This window comes from Manis javanica, chromosome 12 (genome assembly GCF_040802235.1).
Source record: "Manis javanica isolate MJ-LG chromosome 12, MJ_LKY, whole genome shotgun sequence".
In the NCBI taxonomy this organism is placed as follows: Eukaryota; Metazoa; Chordata; class Mammalia; order Pholidota; family Manidae; genus Manis; species Manis javanica.
Window position 1 is genome coordinate 15422968 of NC_133167.1, and position 20093 is coordinate 15443060.

Consider the following 20093-nt stretch of genomic DNA (forward strand, 5'->3'; position numbering starts at 1 on the left):
CATTATATCATAAAATTTTGACTTGTGCAAATTCAACTGTATATAATCAACGAACAACAAGAACCACAAAAATAATAGCTTACCTCTAAGATCTCAAATGAGTATAAACTGCTTTGTCTGGTATTCAGCCAAAGAAATGGTGATCATTTTCAAGGCATTCGGGAAAAACTGATCTGGTTGGCCTCGTGAAGATGGTGAAATAACACACAATCACCTGTGCTAGATTTCATTAACTTAAAGAGACTTTTGAAGGGCAGTTTTTGACTCCACACAATTTCCGCCTGATGTGCTGGTTTTAGATGTAATTCTGTTTAAAGAATGGCTGCACTTTGATCTATGCTAGAGCCCACAAGCGGCTGTGAGGGTGAATGAATAAGAAGGAAGAGAGAACTTTTCAAAGTAAGGAAGGACTTCCTAAATACAAAGCCGCTCAGATGGTGGTAGCAGTGGTTAGGAAGCCCCGGGTGCTCCATGTGTCTGAGAGAACGTTAACATGTTGCTAAGAAGGAATCATTGTCTAGCCTCACCACTAAAACCTGTAAAGAGTGATTTTCTCTTGTGTTAAGAAGTGATCTGTCTCCCTAGGAATTCTCTCACATTCTCGCACATCGACGGCATCCTAGATAATCCTTGTGGTTGGGTCTCACCGGCATCCCATCAGTTCCAATCAAGCAGATGTGATTTAAGGGTGACCCTCAGGGAGGGGGAGATGTTGGAGGTGGGTGTGGACTTAGAAACACTTTGCTGTGGTGCTTGAAGATAACCTTAGATCCTGGAGATCTCTTACAAAAGAGAAGACTCAGGCTAACCCCTCAGCACCTGCAGCAAGAATTGAGTGGGTTAGCTTAATGGTTCAAAGTCTAGGGGTGCTGGGGTGATTGGCAGCGAATGGGGCTGTGTAAAATTCAAGCAAGGGCAGACATTTGGAAAAAAAGAGATCCTCATTTGAACATTGAGGAAGAAACATCAGCCAGACCATCAAAACTCTAAGGTAATGGAAGAGATTTGAGGGTTGATTGCCAAGGAGCAGTGAATCTATAATGGAATTTGGAAAGGACATCTGATTTTGGCCTGCAGCTGGAATCCCCCGGGAAGCTGTGCACAGAGAGCATCAGAAGGCCCAGACAGTCCCTGGGATAAAAGTAGGCAACGCATTGGATTGATAAGATGCCCCATCTTAGAAACTTGAGAGGCGCTACCAGAAAGCCATGGTGGCTTAAAAAATAAGTCCATTCACACTCTGAGAGCTTCACAACTGAACCTATTCAAAACATACAGTAACCTCAAGTGCCAAAAGACTGGGGACTGGAAACCAGAAAATGGCAATCATTGGTCACTGATTTCTATATTGCTACATATTAAACAAAGATCCTCACAATCAAATTGTTGGCCACATGACTTTGGATGGATCAGGCAAACTACAAATCCAGTTCTGGGGCCCAGAGGACAAATTCCTGAATAAGCAAGGGTGGGGGGGACAGTGAAGGCAATGGAGGCCCAGTCACAAGTGTCCCCACTGCTCCATGACAAGGAGCAACTTCATGATTTCCAGTAACGTTTAAGCTTCCTTACGTATAAAGTGCTTATTGGATGTTACCCAAGTGCTGGTCCAGAGGCCAGAAAGCAATGGTAAGAAGCAGAGAAATCAAGGAATATTAGGCAAAAAAACTTACAGCATTTAGTCAGGGTAAGGCAAAACACAAGACTTGAATAAGAGAAAGCTGTCTCCAATACCCTGAAACTTTTGCCCTATTTTTTAGTTTGAAGGTAAATATTCCTTAGGAGAAAAGGGTACGGTGTGTGTGTGTGTGTGTGTGTGTGTGTGTGTGTGTGTGTGTGTGTGGTGTGTGTGTGTGTGTGTGTGTGTGTGTGTGTGTGTGTGTGTGTAGGGTTGTTTTTTTTAAAATATTCTGGGTATTTATTTCTAATAGCAGGGCTCAAAAACACTGAAAGGCATACGTTTATCTCATTTCCTAGCAATTCTTTTTCATTTTCAATATCTCTTTCTGTTTGGTTTTTCATTATCATATTAAGAATTTCAAGTAGACTTAAATTACCTCAAAGGAGAGTTTATAACATTTGACTGTTTTACACACACACACACACACACACATACACACGCACACACACCCCATTTCTCCTCTGCTTTTATGACTTCTGATTTCCATTGCAAAGAAATTAGAGTATTGGCAGAAACCCCAGCTACATCTCAGTGGTGATCTATTAAATTTATGCCCACACAAAATTGTGTGAAATCATATTTTAGAAATTTAAATTTTAATAGGCCATTTTTAATGGGTACTTTTTATTTTTATCTTCCTGAAATCTAGTCCCTCTTTCTTTTCTTTCAGGGATTCTTCCAATGCCACATTTGAAAATGTTACTCATGGATTTCACAGAATGCATTTTCTGATTTGCACGTATAGGTCTATTGCAAGAGAGATGCAGCCTACAGGGAGCACCAAAAAAACGTTCCCTTTGAAAGCTAGTTTTAATGTGTCATTTAATAATGCATTAAAAAATTTGTGCATAGAGAGTGTCAGTGTTTGCCCTGTCTTCCTCTGCCTGTTATCTGAGATTACCACACAGATACACTCAGTGCTGACTTTAGGCATTCTAGAAATCGAGTTCAATAGGTTTCAGTTATGTAGAAATGTCCTGGGTCTGTAACTGAACACACACATCAACAAGGAAATAACCACACGGACCCTGCACAAGAAAAGCACTCTTGCATGTGCCAGTAGCTTATTGCATTTAAAGCTGAGATGACTCATTTCTATTGCTTGGGTGTTATCAGATATGAGGACCATATTCACCAGTGTGGTAAAAGCCAAATATGAATAACAATGATAGAACAACTTGGCCATAACTATCTTTCATCTAAAAATAATACCAGCAAGAGAAGTACCTTCCTCTAAAATATCCAAAAGAGGCATTTATTCACCCAGTATTTCCCACAATGGCTTTTAAACAATATAAGGAGACTATTCAATGTGCACATTATTGAGATACAATTCTGAATTAGTGTGGCCTCTTTAGAGTTTAGTAATCTGTATTTTAACAAGCGCCCCTGGTGATTATTCAGACAATCTCTGAATACCAACGTGAAAAACCCTGCCTCGCTTGAAATGTTCCAGTAGGGACAGTTATGTCAGGTTTACTTTTCTAGAATATTTCCTTGCTTCTTCTACAGCAGCATAGTCCAATTATCCCACAAGGCTAGAACTCCATGGAAACTTATCCAAAAATAAATGAAAATGAGGGACGGGATATAAAATATTTTTCTGTAAACTATGCCCATTTTTCTTCTGGCCTGCCATCTGATATCTTTTAGATCTTGTTCTTTTTTAAGATCTCCAAATTAGCATTTTTTAAAATAAAATATTTCAAAGCATTTTGACTTAATTGAGTTCTCCAAGATAAAAAAAACTTAATGTTCTCATTGTTTCTGTCAGAGAACCTAAAAATAACCTCAATTCTACATAAATCTTTTAATTCATTTTTTAATTTTCACATTCATTAGCAGGTGGTCTCTAAGCAAACTCATGAAAAAGGAAATACTTATGCTAATTTTTTACCTGTTTTACCACTCATCAGAATATTTCTATGTTTACCTTTCTACTGTATTTTTGAGCACATGTATGAAATAATAACAATTATGCCAATAGGATGGTGGTGGTAATAATTAATATTTTTTGGAGCAATTACTACATTCAAGACACAGTGCTAATCACTTTGTACACATTATCTACTGTATGTATCACAACAGTCTCATAGGGAATGTAAAGTTTTGCTACAAGTTACAGATGAGAAAACTGAGAGTTTCGGAGATCAACTTGTCCATGAGCATAGAGATCGTAAATGAGGCCACATGGACATGAACCTCGGGCCATCTGTTCTAGCGCTCATATTTGTAACCACACTGTGGTCCATCTGCCAGCATTAAAATAATTGCTGATGCCATCATACCATTTTGCACTGTATCTATAGACTTTAAATCAAATGTCTTCATCTGATAAAAATCTGCTAAAAACAGGCCATGATTTTGATTCCACTCCACCCTGGATTACTCAGGCAATATTCCAAAACTGTGCTATAGAAATTGTCATACTCAGTTATCTTTAGTTACAGATTTCTAATACATACATAATATATTTTTTAGATGTTTCTGAGAAAAGTATTTAGTCAGTGGGGATGGGGTAAACGTCTCACCTGTTTGTCTTCCCACCACTGGCTCAAGTGTCTTCTCATTGACATCACCGGGATCATTACCTTGGGGTGGAAAGAAAAGATGGTGAACAAGCATCCCCAGGAACGCCTCTCATCCCAGTTCCAGAATTTCCTCCTCTTCCTCCAAGACTGGACAACAAAGGCAAAATACTCTCGTTTCACACTGGAGGCAGATCTTAAAATGCAAATACCACAAAACCCCAAAAAATGGACTTGTGAATCAAATCCACCCTGGGCATAGGTTCCAATGTGTGGAAGAGAAGAGGATGTGACTGGATGGCAGGAGAGGAAAACTACTTGAAAGAACATGGGAACAGAAAGATCTTAGCCCATTCCCTAGGTAACTAGGTCCCCCCTGCTTGGCCTCTCAGAGCAGTTTCTTACAAGTTCCCTCCAGGCAGGTAGTCAAGACATGTATGTTGCCAGCTCAGTTCCTCAGCTTTTAGGAGAAGCTATAAATGACATAGACACGTTTCTGTACATTTTGTATTAAGATCTTTTCATCAGGATGGTAGGAGTCTTCTTAATCACAGTTGTCAACGTCTTTAAGATACAACAGAATGAACACCTGTGTCAATGAAGGATGAGGACAAATTTGTCTTTTACTTCTTTTTTTTATCAAATGAGGACTATGTATGATGCAACATGTTTTTCCTGCTGCCCTGGCTGCTGATCTATCAGAATATTTAAAATATGTTCTCCTTCTGGGTGCAGTTCTCTTTCCCTAATACTTTCAGTCACATTTCTTTATTGTGACTGACCTGTGTTAAACTCTATCCCTTTTTCCTAAATTACTTGAAATCCTTTGTAAACTTGTGTGTGTATACATGTGTTATAAATGCAGTTACGTGACAGTGAGACCACATACAAAAAACAAGTATGTGAGATGAATGGGAAATATTCAGTTACACAGATATGTGTTCAGAAGTTACCATGCAGATATTCTGGATACATCACAATATAATAGGCAAAGAAGAGATACAGGCTGACATATATAATACATATAGGCACTTACTATGTTTCTTTAGTGTATTAAGAAGATGTACTATTTGGTACAATTTTGAATTCGTAAATGATTGCCAAGTAATTGTTATTTCTTATTTGTATATCAGAATGCCATGGTGGTGGTAATAATTTGAGGCAAATCTTTTAACTTTGTCCTTAGCCATTTCTTTCTCATCACTGGTTATAATATGAATGATCAGAATTTGTGATGATGGTAATTTTTCTTGGTAGATGATAATTTTATCAGGGTAACAATAAAGAAAAGACTTGCTCTGTGTGTCGGAAGATTTTCCTCTTTTCTTTCTTACAGCTCATTTGTAACTTTCCTATTAAGCTGTGGCACTTTATGCTTCAGAGAATGAGAGTCCTGATATTTTGGATGGTTTCATTTTCTATCATTTCAAATAAATGGAACTCATTTACACAATCTCTGAAGAATATTCTTTTAATATGTGTGTTGTCCATTTCCTTGTATCACAGTTCAGGAGATATGCCTTTGAACCTATGGGATAAATGTAAAATAAAGCCTTGTTTTCATCTGATCTTCTTGTGTCTGGGTTTGCAGGTGATTGTGTAGCTGGGAGGAGATCCAATCTAACTAAATATTATCCACTACAATCTAAATGAAAGTTTAATCTTTCTAGAAATATGATGTATGTGACTCACAATAATGTTAGTCTTGGACTTGAAGACCCATCCCTACACGGCAATCTCTGGAAACTCAGCTCCATTTTGAGACCCATACCAATCCACGGCAGAGTCCTAGTCAAGCAGGGATTCTTCTAAAGGTGCTGATGGAGGGGTCCCCACATCACTACTACAGCCCATAGCTTGCTGATCTTGGCTTAATTCCCTGTTGAACTGGGGATTTTTCACTGTTTCATGGGTTCTCTGACAGCCAGTAATATTGGTTTCTTTACCATGTAAATCATTTCTTTATCTACCAATGGTGAGGCCCTGCTATTCGCCACAGTTGATTCCAGGTGCTTGTTCGAACCCATCAATCATGTGGAGACAGAAGGTAGGAGATGAGATGGGGTGTGGTTAAAGAGAGCACAACACCTCTCTCACCAGAATTCAATTTATTTCATTCAGTTCTTCTACTAACACTAAAATCCTCTTTTTTCTCTTGCCCTTTCACTTTGAGCAATACATTTCTTTTCTCTCTGCCATTACCACAACCCTCATGGTGTTTATCCATGCATCCACATATCACCATAGTCAGTGGCAGAGTTTTCTTGCTGGTGGAAGGCAGTTTGATGTGCTACGAACCAAGTGGCACCATTCTTAGCAGTTTGTGAAATAAGCTAAAAACCAAAGGGATGAATGTATGTTAGCTACTACTATGAAATTCCAAGCATAGCTGTACAATAAGTATTAAATACTGTTCATGATTAAATCATTTCTTCAACATAAAAAATTAAATTCACTTTAAAAATGTAGTCGATTCTCTCAGAAGTCATCATTGTAGAAAAGCCTGCTAGATTAGATAGGAATGCCACAGGACTTAATAAAAGATATGTAAAAAATAAATGTACAGAAGTATGTAACAACATGTAACTATAACAAAAGGTTTGAAGTCTCTACTCCGTTACAACTATGATTTTGCAAATGTGTGTGTTTCTGTGTCAAATGTGAAGTGGGTGGGAGAGAACAGTGAGGAAAATATAAGCTTTGGTATAAACTTCTATGACTTCTATAAGGGAAAATATGTTCTTTACACAATTATTTGCAAACATGAGCAGCGTACAGAGGAGGCTGAATCTAGGATTTAGAATCAGAATCAGTTGGGTTCATGTCCTACCTCTGGCACTACATAGCTTACTTTATTTTGGCAGCTTCTTTAAATTTTCAATGGTTTTCAATGGTTGATTTCCCCGTTAGCCTTCCTCCCTATATGCTCTACCTCCTCACTGAGCAATCAAAATATAACTTAGATTGCTTAAGTAATAGATAGTGGCCACTGGGATACTGGGACACTGGCCTCTGAAGTTCTGAATATGAATGAATGCCTTTTAATTTCCATAACACTCTTTCGTAGCCATTTTAGCATATTGCATGTACATTAACCTATGAAATACATGGGTCTACATTACTTATATTGAAATTGAGTTACCCTATATACATTTTTAAGTACAGAGATTTACATATGGGTAATGAAATTCCAAAAATGGGTCTTATTCTGTGCATCTCCATCCATAGACACTTGTTAGTCTATGGGTGAAACAGCAACGGACACAGTGCTTTGGTATCTTCAAACATAAGGCTCCAAGGAAATGCTGGAGACATGCTTAACCTCTCAGTGAGTATGTTAGGTGAGGAGAGATTTCATTTGGTAGAGAAGAAAATGTACTTTGTGGTCCTAGAGTTACTTACTGATCACATCTCAGTGATGTGGGTAGAATCATTTCCAGAGAAGTATACCATGTTCAGGGAGGATGGGTTGGTGGGGTAATACTAAGCTGAAAAAACAAGGCAGACAAGGAAAACAACCCTACTAATGTGAATGGAAGGCAATTACAAGACCATTAGTCTGTGAGGCAGAGACTACATCTGCACAGCCACCAGAATATCCCCAGTGCCATGCATGGGACCAAAGCCCTAGAAAGTACCCATTACCATTAGTTGAATGAATAAGTGACTGGATAAAAGTCTGTCCTGTGCTGAGGACCAACAAAATAATTTTATCCAGGGTGGAAAGGGATCTCTTCTTCCTCTTCAGGACAATTACTTTCCATGTGTAAGTGCAGCCAGGACCACAACAAAGAAAGAAATACAACACTCAGATATTTGGAAAGGCAATGAAGGGGCAATAGGAAGATACAAAAATGTGCTGGATGTGTGGCAGGGAACCCTATGAGGGCAAAGAGGGAAATGACAATGGCACTCCAAGAATATGTGTACATATTCTTGTACAGCTCCAAACAGGCTGTGCTGTCACAAGGGAGGGACTTGGGGCTTGGGATCCAGAGGGAGAGTGGTGGGGCCCAGAGCCAACAGCTATTCTTAAAGCAAAGTGTAAACACAGTATCCTGCATCTTTCAGGCTTGAGTGTCCTGGGAAACAAGTACATACATATTTAACTAAGTTAAAAATTACTTCCAGTTGGCAGATGTTAGGATATTAGCTTCAGAACAGAGAAGTATTAAAATATTCACTAAATACATCAATATGTTGAACTGTCTGTGAGCTTTAAAATTATATTATGTATTCCACTATGGAAATACATGTGTGATATGTTAGGTGAGGAAAGTAAAAACACTAGCCATAGGTACACACTGTGTTTACAGCTAAGTTAAAATGTATAGGATTTTTGGAGAGAGAAAGATGACATGATCATCAATAAAGATATAACTCTACAGCATTTTAAAGTTTAAAGACTATTTTCCCCTGTAAATTCCTATGGAGTAAACTTCATTTTAAAGAAAGAGGCTCAGTCATACCACACATCACATGATATTCTCAGATAGGGAAATATTGTGTGTCATTCCCACAATAACACAGATGGATCACAGCACAGGTTATTTGGTCTAAATTGGCTCTATCACTGAGAATAAAAGACTTAGCAAGTAGATGTATGAATTGAGGAAAATAGCATTAATAAACTTTAAAGTGAATTTCCCTACACAGTCTTTATTGTTTTGTATTTGTATTAAGTCAGCTATCAACTAGACATTAGAGTTTAGTTTAGCAATATTATTAATTAGATAGAGTATTTCATAAAAATAATTTCTTGCATTTCCAAAGACTCAGTGAATTTCATATTTTTACCCTGCTGGTCTTTTTTTTTTTTTTTTAAAGAAAGAACCAGGAAAGTTTCTAAGCTTCCAGTCTGGAAAGAAAATGAAATGGGTGGAGTGGAAACACAATTAACAATAGTACTTTGAATATTTCACCACTTTTCTGCAAACAGATGTTCAGCTGGTTGGCCAGATTCCAAGTGCCTGAGCCATATGAGGAGCATAATCACTGAAAGACTTTATGACAAATCAAATCCAGCTCTCATCTTGCAAAGACACCTCCAGAAGCTTCACTCGTGTGTGGTCTTCACCCCTTTTTTGGTTCTTCCTCTAACTCTTGGTCCCACAACGCTGAACTCCCCTCTCTTCTTTGTTCCCTTTTCAGGGGATTCAGAATAGGAAGAAGGGTATTAGAAGTAAAGGGGCTAACAGATTGAGTCAACAGAATGTCCTGGAGACCCCTCCCAGTTCTGTCTAGAAACTTCACGTCTTAACATACAGGGGTTATCTGTACCTTTGATAGATATTTTCTGCTTAAGATTCAGTAGACAAGATAACAATAATTTATAGACTCCTGTCACTGGTAGATTCAACTTGACTCATGACTGGTTTGACCAACCATTTCAGGCAGGATGATCAGGGTTTGGAACAGAAAGAAAGGAAAGGGCCTTTCTCACTTTTCGCCATTCTCATGCTCAAAGCTGTGCATCCAGGGAATGACACGGGGAGAGGTCTCAAAGAAGGAGTGCAGGTAAATGGGAATGTAAGTGTTCCTTGCTCAAGGCAATTCACATCAATTGCTTCCCAAGTCTCTTTCAGCTAGCCATGGGGTGGGGAGATGCAAACCAAGTCACCCCTTTTGCAGCCACTTAGCCCCTAGGATTCTAAGGCATCGGTAACTCCTCCCTACAAAAGGAATTTCACACAACTTGATGTTTTAAAACTCTTTCTGTTATTGCATGGATTGAAAAGTTTTAGGGACACATTCAAAAATCATTGCTCTACACTTTTGCCTCTAAGCTTTTGGGGGGAATTCTCCCAGGAATAATTTTACACATTTCATTATTTCACCCCACATCCAATCCCCCAAATTTTTGCTCAGTGTTTCCAAATTCATGCTATTAAATGACTCTGTACTGCTGATGCCTTAACTACTTGCCAGCAGATCATAACCAGCACAACCACCTCTTCTCAAGTATCAGTGTCAGAATTTCCCAGCCCTCATTGCAGACTAATCAAATCATGTGATTACTTGCAAGTTTCCAGGCTGGTTTCCTTTATTGGAATGTGGAGGAGGAGGTTAGTTGAGAATTGCCTGCTGCTGGCTCAGCCTCACTAGTCTTTAGTCAAATTAATTTCATTCAAAAGTTTAGGTGCCAAAACATCAGGTTAATTCATGACCTCAAACATGACCTTAGCAGACCTTATTCGCTCAACTTTAATAACTGGCATCTGTCCATTTTCTGCAACTAAGCTACCACTTTGTATTCTGATTTCTATAAATGTGGAGGATTAACACCTGTCCCTCCTCACTGGCTCTTTATTCCAGTCTTCCAGATACCAGCCACCTATCTCAAACCCACTAGGTCATCCATCACAATGCTAATAGTTACCAACTACTGCATATAAAAGCCACCTCCAAAACCATGGTTTCCAACAACAATCATTATTAGAACTCGTGTCCATGGTGTAACTGCTGTGGTCTGGACTCACAGATCTTCAGGTCAGCCAGAGGTTCTGATGCAGGATGGGCTTGGCTAGAGCAGTTTAACAGGCTAGCTCTGCTTCACACTTCTCTCATCCTCTTCCTAGAATCAGCAGGCTAACTTGGGCTCATCCTTGTCCTTGTAATGGCTGAAGTGCAGGAGAGCAAGCTCAACCACACCACACCAGTTTGCCAAGCTTTGCCTTGCATATGTCTGTTAACGACCATTGTCTGAATTAAGCCACAAGGTCAAACCCAGAGTCCAGAGGTAAGAATAAGCTCTGCTTATAGCTGGGAGGTCTACAAAACCACCTAGCATAGGACATGAATAAAGACCATTAATGCAATCTACAACACAGATGCTCTCAGGAGAAAAGTCAAATGGCTCATCTGTCCAATATCTCCACCAGCCTGATCCAGAGTTAAAGGAAACCACTGACATTTCACACCACAGTGCACTAGGAAATAAATGCAGGGTGCCATTCCAACTCTTTGGATCCCTAATTCCAAGCCATGCCTGAGAGATGAAAGAGAATTACATCTTCACTTAAATTCTACCATCTTCAATGACATTTCTTGAAATCCACAAGCATTTTGGAAGGTGCTCATCTATGTGAAGCCCACCTGCCCATCAGTCAGAGCCACATCCTTATCTCACAGTACAAATGATTGGAATAATGACAGTAAACCGTCAAGTCAAGTTGGCCATATTACCCAAATGAATACAGTTAGCAACCACTTCTTTGTAAACTTCTAGAGACAATTTCAGATTCACATGCAGTTGTAAGAAATAATACAGAGATAGTGTGTGCACATCTCCCTGTTCCCCCCAATGGTAATACCTTTAAAATCTGCAGTATAATATTATAACCAGTTATAACCAGGATATTGACACTGAGGTAATCCATCATCTTTATTCAGATTTCACCAGTTTTACAAGCACCCTTGTGTGTGTGCATGTGTAAGTGTGTGCGTTGTATAGATGTGTGTGTGTATATGTGTTTAGATTTATGCTTAGATTTATGCATTTTTATCACAGACAGATTTGTGAAACCATTACCACAGTCAAGATGTCAAGATACAGAACAGTTATGTCAACTATTTTTAACTAGTCCAAGATCAAGTGACTTCTGTAAAGGAGATCAGAAAAAACCTCAGTTAAGGAATTTCTTTTAACAGTCTCAAATATTTGGTTCATGTCATACAGGCATAGTCTCCATCAGACACAGGATATTTGTCTCTTTTTTAAACAGGTGTAAATGAGTCACGTAACCACTCGCCTCTCAAGTGACCATGGAGTGCTTATACAGTGTGTATCTTCTTACAAATCTAATAAGAGCTGTGTAAAATGAATTAAAACGTGTTCCACTGAAATGCTGTCTCAAGGAAACCCAGCTCTGCCCATTAGATTTGAAGCTGTGAAAGAATCTGAAACACACTGATGAGTGAACCCCATTTAGGTATTTTCTAAAATGAGATTGCTTCCCTTTTGCTCTTGCTGATCACATCAGAAATGATTCTTTGGTCATACCTGTCATCTTGGCTCTGAAATGCCAATTAATGAATTACTGTAACAAATGACCTGGGTCTCCAATGCTTACAGACATTGCATAAATGGAAGATTTGACAGTGGACCTGCTGGGCATGGAATTTCATGGAACTCATTAGTAGAGAGGGTGCTGTGTGTCTTTCCTCAGACTCCACTTCTGACTTTTGTGAGTAAAAATGTCAAAAAGTGTGGACTTAACAGGAAGAACTGATGGATTTGCGGCTGTGTGTCCATTTGGCACATTGTGCTAGGACTTGGGAGAATGTACAAACCCACTACTCTGTATAATACAGCCAACTGGACAGAGTAGACCACAGAACAGTGACACCAGAGGGACTTTCATCTAGTCAAGGGATTTACCATATTTTTTAACATTAGAATTTTTTGTTCAAATGTATTCTTTCAAAATACATTCTAAAGGCTGTACATGGCATTGTAGAAAGAACCAATTAATCCTCCAAAGCTTGCTACAAAATAGCGAACTGACTTAGAATTAAGCATTCTTGACTCTACTAAATCCCCACCTAGTGTCTTGTACTGTTCTTCATTTTCTTGGTCTGCATGTTTTTATGCCTTAAAAAAAATATCTCTTTCTTATCATCTTAGAGTTCAGGAAAGAAGCAGACAAATTATTATATTTACTCTGCCATGATTTACCAAAAAAAGTCAAAATCCTGATGACTTCTTCAGGCACCCATCTCATCCCTTCAGAATCCCCTTGAATCATCTCTCCCAAAATCCTAAAGGTTCCTTGAAACATCATTTGGAAAACCAACAATCCACTCTCAGCATTTTATAGATGAGTAAACTAAGACCTAAGAAAGTGAAGGTAATTGTCTGAGACCTCGTATAGGTAGTGGGCAGATTTAGACAGACAGCTGTCATTTCCCTTTTAGACAAGCGCTCTTCCTTTATACCACATCGCCTTTATTTAATTCAGGAAATGTGAAATTCCTGCAGACATCATAATAGTGGCCCATTTAATCTATAGATTCATCATTTGTTCTTTCATTTAGCAACCTGGACACCTGCTCTGTCCTAGGTATTGTGCTTGAGACTGAAGATAAAATAATAAATATAACAAGCATGACCTTTTTCTCCTGGGGTCTACCCTTAAGGATGCAGAGGTCATTATCTGGCCAGATGAGCTTTATTCAGCCTGTCCATTGTTTTATAAATATAGGTACTGATGGCCAAAATTCAAAAGTTGAGAGAATTATATTAGAGGCAATCTGGCAGTCTGCCCTCTCTTGCGGATTATAGATCTGGAAGGGCTGAGCTTTTAGTTCCACTGACATGAGTGAACTGGAGTGAGATGTAGCAGCCCCTTCTCACTAAGTCTGTATCTCTTTGCAGCCAAGTTCCCCCAGACCCTTTTCCTCTTTGTCATTACCTGCCTTAGCGCTGTAGAAATGGGGTCTACAATTTCTTCCCTCATGGTTTCAAATTATGCTCCGTGGACCCTTAGGAGTGCTGGTGAGGGGCCTGCACGACAGGTCACAGGGGTTCAGAAGTCAGGCCTAATGCATTCTAACAGAAAGATTGTTAAACTCTTCCCTGGTTTACATATTAGGCGACCATTTAAGGCTGCTTTCACTAACTGCTGAAGGGAAGTACAATTGAGTTCAACTCTTCTGCAGTAAGCATTTTAATAGGTGATATAGACCATAATTATTGTAAAAATAGGAAAGAAATCAAACTCCAGCATTTGATGCAGACTTCATGGGAGCAATAGGGCTGGAACTAACCCATCAATGGGCTTGAAAGGAGACAAAATTTTCAGATGGAGGGAAATAATAGAACGGTTCTGTGAAAGGAATAGAAGGTAAATCCCATAAGGACGTATTTGATAAATTTATCAGGCTATTCTGAGTATTCCAAATAGGGTAATAATATATAAACAGTTTCTAATTGTAAAGGTATCTTTGAAAACATAATGAGAATATTAAGAAAACCTCACTAATTCTGTTTACCATTGTCAGCTACATATATGTACCCTCAAACACTTCTTTAAATGACTCTTCTGGTTAATATATAAATACAATAAAATGGGAGATACTTTTCTAAGGAGCTTAGGTAAAGGATGGGCCTACAAAGGCCTGGTGATGAGTTTGTTGATTGTAACTAAGATGAATTTGTGAGTTAACATTAGTACATAACCACTCTTGTTACAAGAAACAGATATTGTTTGAGTTTTTGTATTTAAAAATACAGGTTTCTCAGATATGTTAAAGATGAAAGGCCACTTGGTTGATTACTGCTTTAAAATGTAAATATTATTTTCTGTTTTTACACTTTCAGCATTTAAATTGTGAGATCTTACACAGACACAATTGCTTATCTCATTACAGGCTTGATTTTTAAATAATGGAATCTGCTTGAGTTGTAGTTTGTCCTTTTAGCCCTTCTTTTCATTATTTCCAGAGAATAGAATAGAACTATGAAATATTTTAAACCACTCTCAACTCAGAACATCTCATATAATCACAGGACATCTTCTACTGTTCTACCAAAGTAGCTATAGAGAAATACACTGACGGTCTGTTTCACATGTTTTTATAAGGACATATGCATTTAGCAATTTACCAAGTTCACATTGAGATACTCATCTAATGGGAACCTCACAAAAAACTTTCAGGCTAAAAATACACCTTCATTTTATAAATATCAAATCAATTTTCACAGGGACTAAATGACTTGTTCGAAGTTCATTTTGCTGGCTCTGATTTGGGGTCTTAACTTTCATTGTGTTAAGTAGGTGTTCAAAGTGCAGCCACTCCATGGAATTGTTGAAAGGACAAAACAAGGTAATGTAGGAAAGGGTTGGCATAGAAATTAGTACCAGGTAGGGGCTTAATAAATGCTCATATTAGGAAGAGTAAAAGGATTTGAATTTAGTTATTCAAGTATTACATTTGCTTATCTCTCCTGCATCCTGTCCTTTGATGTCGCAAATATGTCACATAATCTAGGAGTGAGTTCAAATTGCACAAGACCCAGAATTGCACTTATTCACACCTTGTGGCTTACTGAATTTTCTAGGGAAGTGATGCTTACAAATCAGACCCACAGGACCCTGGAAGGATGCAATTTGTTTCACTTCACACAAGTTCTCCAAATGTTTGTTCGTTTGCAAGAAGACATGAAATAATGAAAACAGACTTCCAGGCTGTAAATGGTCATCTCATCAAAATGCCTTGTGTGTTTGAATCCTTTCAATACTGCTTCTACCCACCAGTCATACATTTTGTGCATGGTCACTTCTGAGAATGGGACCCTCACTACTGCCTAGGGCATTCCACATCATCTCTGCCTGTGGAAAGCAGTCTATTTAAATTGGTGAAAATTTAATCACAAAGCTCATGCTAGTTGGAATGAATTACACTCCTCTTCCTAAGGACATTCTTCAAAATTTGAAGTCAGTTACACTGAGTAGTCACTAGGTCAAGAAAATTATCCCTAAGTCATTCAATCATTCCCCTTTAGACCTAGGAAAAAGAAGAACTTCACCTTTCTGTCATTATTCTCTATGTCCTCTAGAGCATCCTTATCATTTCTGATATTAAATGCCCCCAAAACTGAGTGTAGCCCCACAAGTGTGACTTGGCCTTTCTCATGCCAAGAACAAGTCTATACTTTGATTAAGGCAGCCTGGGAGTGGCTGCTGTTGATCCCCATTATGCTTACATAAGTCATCTCACATATGTAAGCACTAACCTTCCTTTTCCATTTTTTCTGTAAGCACTGCCACTTCCAGATGACATCTTTTACTCCCACTATGAAGACTGAGTGACACAAGGATCATAGACACTAAGTAGTCCAGAGGTTACAAAGTAGCCCAAGAACACAATCGATTTTCGTGTGCAGAGATTTGACATGCACGAGTTTAAAAACAAACTGAAGCCCGTCTCCAGGGGCTACATACATTGGCACCTACAGCAAGGGAGAAAGACCACTGGCACTCCTGAATGCCTGCAATCACCTGGCATCAAGTCTCTGCTGCCTAGGAGACAGAGTAGGCTTGTTCCAGGTCCCCCTACCTAGTTCTCTTCATTGACTTTCATCGCCTGCCTGCTCCCTGAATGAGGAAGCCGACCTAGAGTGGTCTCAAGGCCTTCCTCTGATTTCCCTCTAACTTCTCAACTCTCCTCTCATTTGCATCACAACTCTTTGCTTATAGCTTCACTTCTCTACCTTATTTTCTCCCCAAGATCTCATCCAGCCCTGTGGCTGAAGCATCATTATGCATCTGTGACTCTACACTTGGCTGGTCTCTCAACTCCTGAACAGTCTTCCTCCCTCCTTGGCCATTGCTGTGTCTGCCCGTTTTCTCTGCGTGCTTGTCCCTCCGCACACATGACTTAGCCTGCTCGCTCAGAACATTCTTCCACATCTTCATCTGCTTGCCGCGTCACCTCTGCTCGTCCAGAAACAGCCTCCAGGTTCCTCACGCCGTGCCTCCCATGTGTGGACTTCTGCTCTGAATCTTGGTCATCCCAACGACCCTCCTGTCTCACATTTGCTCTCGTCATTTCTGTGTCTGTGCCTCTGCATGTCTTCCTTTCCTGGATACACGTTCCAGGTTCCGTCTCCTACCTTCCTTCACATCATTCCCCTCCTCACTCAACACCAGCTCCCATTTTGTGCACTGGTACCCAGTGGTTTGCAGGCTCAGTTCTCAGCCCAGCAGCAGCAGCAGCAGCATCTGCCGGAAACATGTTAGAAATGCAAATTCTTGAGTGAGGCTCAGCCATCTGGATTTAACAAGCCTCCCGGGTGACTCAGATGCATGCGAACATTGGAGAACCGCTGCTCTCTAATCCACCTGTTCCCAGCCTTGGCTGACATTTGAACTACCTGAAGAAGTTTTTAAAAAATATATATCCGTGTCTGGGCACTAACCCAAACCTAATAAATCAAGTTCTTTGGAGGTGTGGCCCATTTTTAGATATTTTTTAAAAAACTCCCCAAGTCATTCTAATGGGCAATCTGCCAAGATGTGTCCCGTTATTAGGCGCTCACTTGGTTCCTCACTCTGAGAAGCTCTTTCCTGAGCTTCACAAGGCCTGATCCTTTCATTCCTCAGGTCACAATAAAATTGTCCCCTCAGAGAGGCCTTCCTGCAAGAGCACTTTCTCCTTTAATATTTTCCTAATCCTACGATCTCTAACTGAAACGATCTTTGTTTAATCATTCTCTTGTTTTCTGGTTCTGCTAGAACCCCAACTCTTAGGAGGACAATGACTTCTTTTCCAGGATGAATCCCCAGCTCGCTGGAATAGAGCTGGGCACAGGGCAGGAGCTCGGGAACTATTCCGTTGTGTGAAGAACAAACACCACACAGACACACACATTGCTTATTCCAAATTCTGTCCTTTTGATCATCTGGCTTCCCTTGCCTAAATTTTTGAATTCTACTTTCATTGCTTTTTATTTTATGATTAGTGACATTCCCAGAAAGGACCAGATGGTCTGCCTCAAGTTCCAATGAGCTCTCTCCTTCCTGAAGCCACGGCTGACTTTGTAACATTATTTCACTATTCACTTAAAAAAAAATGTACCATGAATACTTGTGTCTAACATAAGTTCCTGAAACACATAGAGCAGGTTTCAGGTGTCCTTCCATTTGCTCCACGGTGTAGATGGAGTATGCTTCCTGTTACCCACAAGAAAATACTTTCTGAAGTTAATTGACTTGAGGAAGGAAAAAGCTTTCAGTCAATAGTTTTAAAGGCCAAGGGACCATTGAAGAAAGAGAGAGAAAACAGATACAGGAAAGAACATCTGGTTCAACAGAGATTGAATCTTTAAAAAAAAAAAAGCACAGGCTGGAGTGTGGAGGGCATGTCTGTGTATTGGCAATGCTGGTTCTAGTTGTTCTCTCTTTCTTTTTCAGCATTTTTGAAGACCTAGGTGTGTACAGAATTTCCCAGTATCCCTCAGTCAGCCCTTCCCTTTCTCTCTTAAATTGCATAGAGCGCTGAACTAGCCTTCCCATCAGGGAGTGCTGAGTAGCCACAGGCAGCCTTTCATCGCAAGTGAGCTGTTACAGCAACTCCCCTTTTATGATGTTACATTATCTATAGGAAAGCAATCAGAGAGATCAGCTGGAAATCCCCCAACACTGAGAAGGCACTGAGGGGCTCACCCACTGCTCCTCGAAATGTCTTGCTGGGAGACCCGTAGGGCACTTCAGCATGAATTAGCATCCCCATCCTAAGAGACGGAGCTGCTCCTTCCGAGGAGGGAGAGCCTGCTGGCTTTGGCTGGACTGAGCCAGACGGGGAACAAAACCCTCCATCGACGATCTAATAAACTGGGATTAAGATGCTTTCATCTTGCATCAGTCCAAGCAGAGTGTCTTCATTTTGTACCGTAGACTTGCTAATGAGCCAGAGAGAGAATTACTGAGCCATAGTCACTCATAGGCATGCATTTGTATGCTTAAGATCTAGGCTGGCTCCAACGAAACTGTTATGGGTTTGATACAATTTTTACCTCTCTTGACTAGAACTTCTTTCTAAAATCTGAAATTTCAGAGGGCTGCAGGTAAAATCCCTCCTGGTTCTTGTGAGTTGGAGACTTCAGTGCCTTATTTCCCATCTCCTCCATTCTTGAACTACTTCTCCTTCAGTGTCCACTCCTCCATCCAGGGAACCAACCAGGGCTGCCTGCTGTCTGTCCACAGCCTTTTCCCATCCACCCTGCCCTGTGCTGTAATTTCCCAACCTTCAGAACTTTTCTTCATCAGCTTCTTGGGGCAAGTTCCCTAAAGCAAGGGTACTTGCTAGACATAACTTGATAAACTACTTTGCTCTCTTGATGACCGAAGTCCAAGGAACAGATTTGAATTTGAAGAGGTGTCCTAACTCTATAACTCTAAGACTAAAAATAAGAATTTCTAGCAATAATGGAAATCATAGAATTACAGGGAAGATTTGGGCAGTGGACAAAGGAAAGCCTTGTGGTGGTGTCCTCAGTCACACACAGGGGGCCACCCTCTTTGTGTCCTCTCAGAATAGACCTAATCAGCATAATCCGATTTACCAAGCTCCCTACACAGCACCAGGGTACAATTCTTCCTGCATTCCTGGTGCTAGAGTCATTGCCCCAGCCAACATGTAGTGTCTGAAGATGGGCCATAGTGTGCAGGAGAAAGGATAAATCTCTCTAGGTTCACAGAGAGGGAATTTATAAGAAGACAAGAGGCAGTAAACCACTGTTTGAAGACCTAGAAGGTATATTTAGTATCCTCTGGACCTATTTTTTTAAAGTCCTTTGAAATAATTTACAGGAAGTGAGTTCTGGCAAAATTCAGTTGAGTTTAACATATATTAATTGACTGCCAATGCAAAATTAAAAATGATAATAATAAATGGCTAATCAGTAACACTGAATTAGCACTTACTGATAGCATGCCCTCCCCTAAGCATTCTGCATGCATTATTTCAATTACTAATTTCATCAACTTGTTGTGTGTTAGGCAGTGGAATGCTGGTTAACTAGCTCTCTGGGGAGAAAAAAATGCCCTGATTTGTAGCATTTGCTGATTGCCACAGTGGAAACACTCCCAACATGGATGATTTCAACAGCTCACAAAATTTCTTGACTGTATAATAATTAGCCCGCAAAATTCCTGACTTTAACAATTGGCTGTTATACCCATTAAAAACTGGTTCCAGTGCACTACTGGTGGCAGGTAGTTTTATTTCTCCCTTTATTTCTTCCAGTTTGCCTGGGACTTTCCTGGTCTTAGTATCCAGGGAACCCCGTCAGTCCCAGGGAAACTAGGATTGCCAGTCACCCTACCCTTTGTACACATGAGTAAACTGAGACTTAGAGAGCTGAGGAACTTTGTCCAAGA

The 20093-nt window shown here is 39.8% G+C and overlaps 1 protein-coding gene across 21 annotated transcripts in view; it reads right to left on the reverse strand.

Annotated features, from left to right (window-relative positions):
- LOC118972023 (uncharacterized) overlaps positions 1 to 20093 on the reverse strand; it is a 501400-nt gene that overhangs the window by 148089 nt on the left and 333218 nt on the right. For 20 of the 21 annotated variants that reach the window (XR_012123513.1, XR_012123511.1, XR_012123512.1 and 17 more), the window contains one exon: positions 4213 to 4272. Coding sequence is in view for 3 of the 21 variants with exons in the window: in XM_073218065.1 (XP_073074166.1) it covers positions 4213 to 4272 (60 nt within the window). In the remaining 18 variants the exon portion in view is untranslated. The other variant, XR_012123505.1, reaches the window with a different exon arrangement.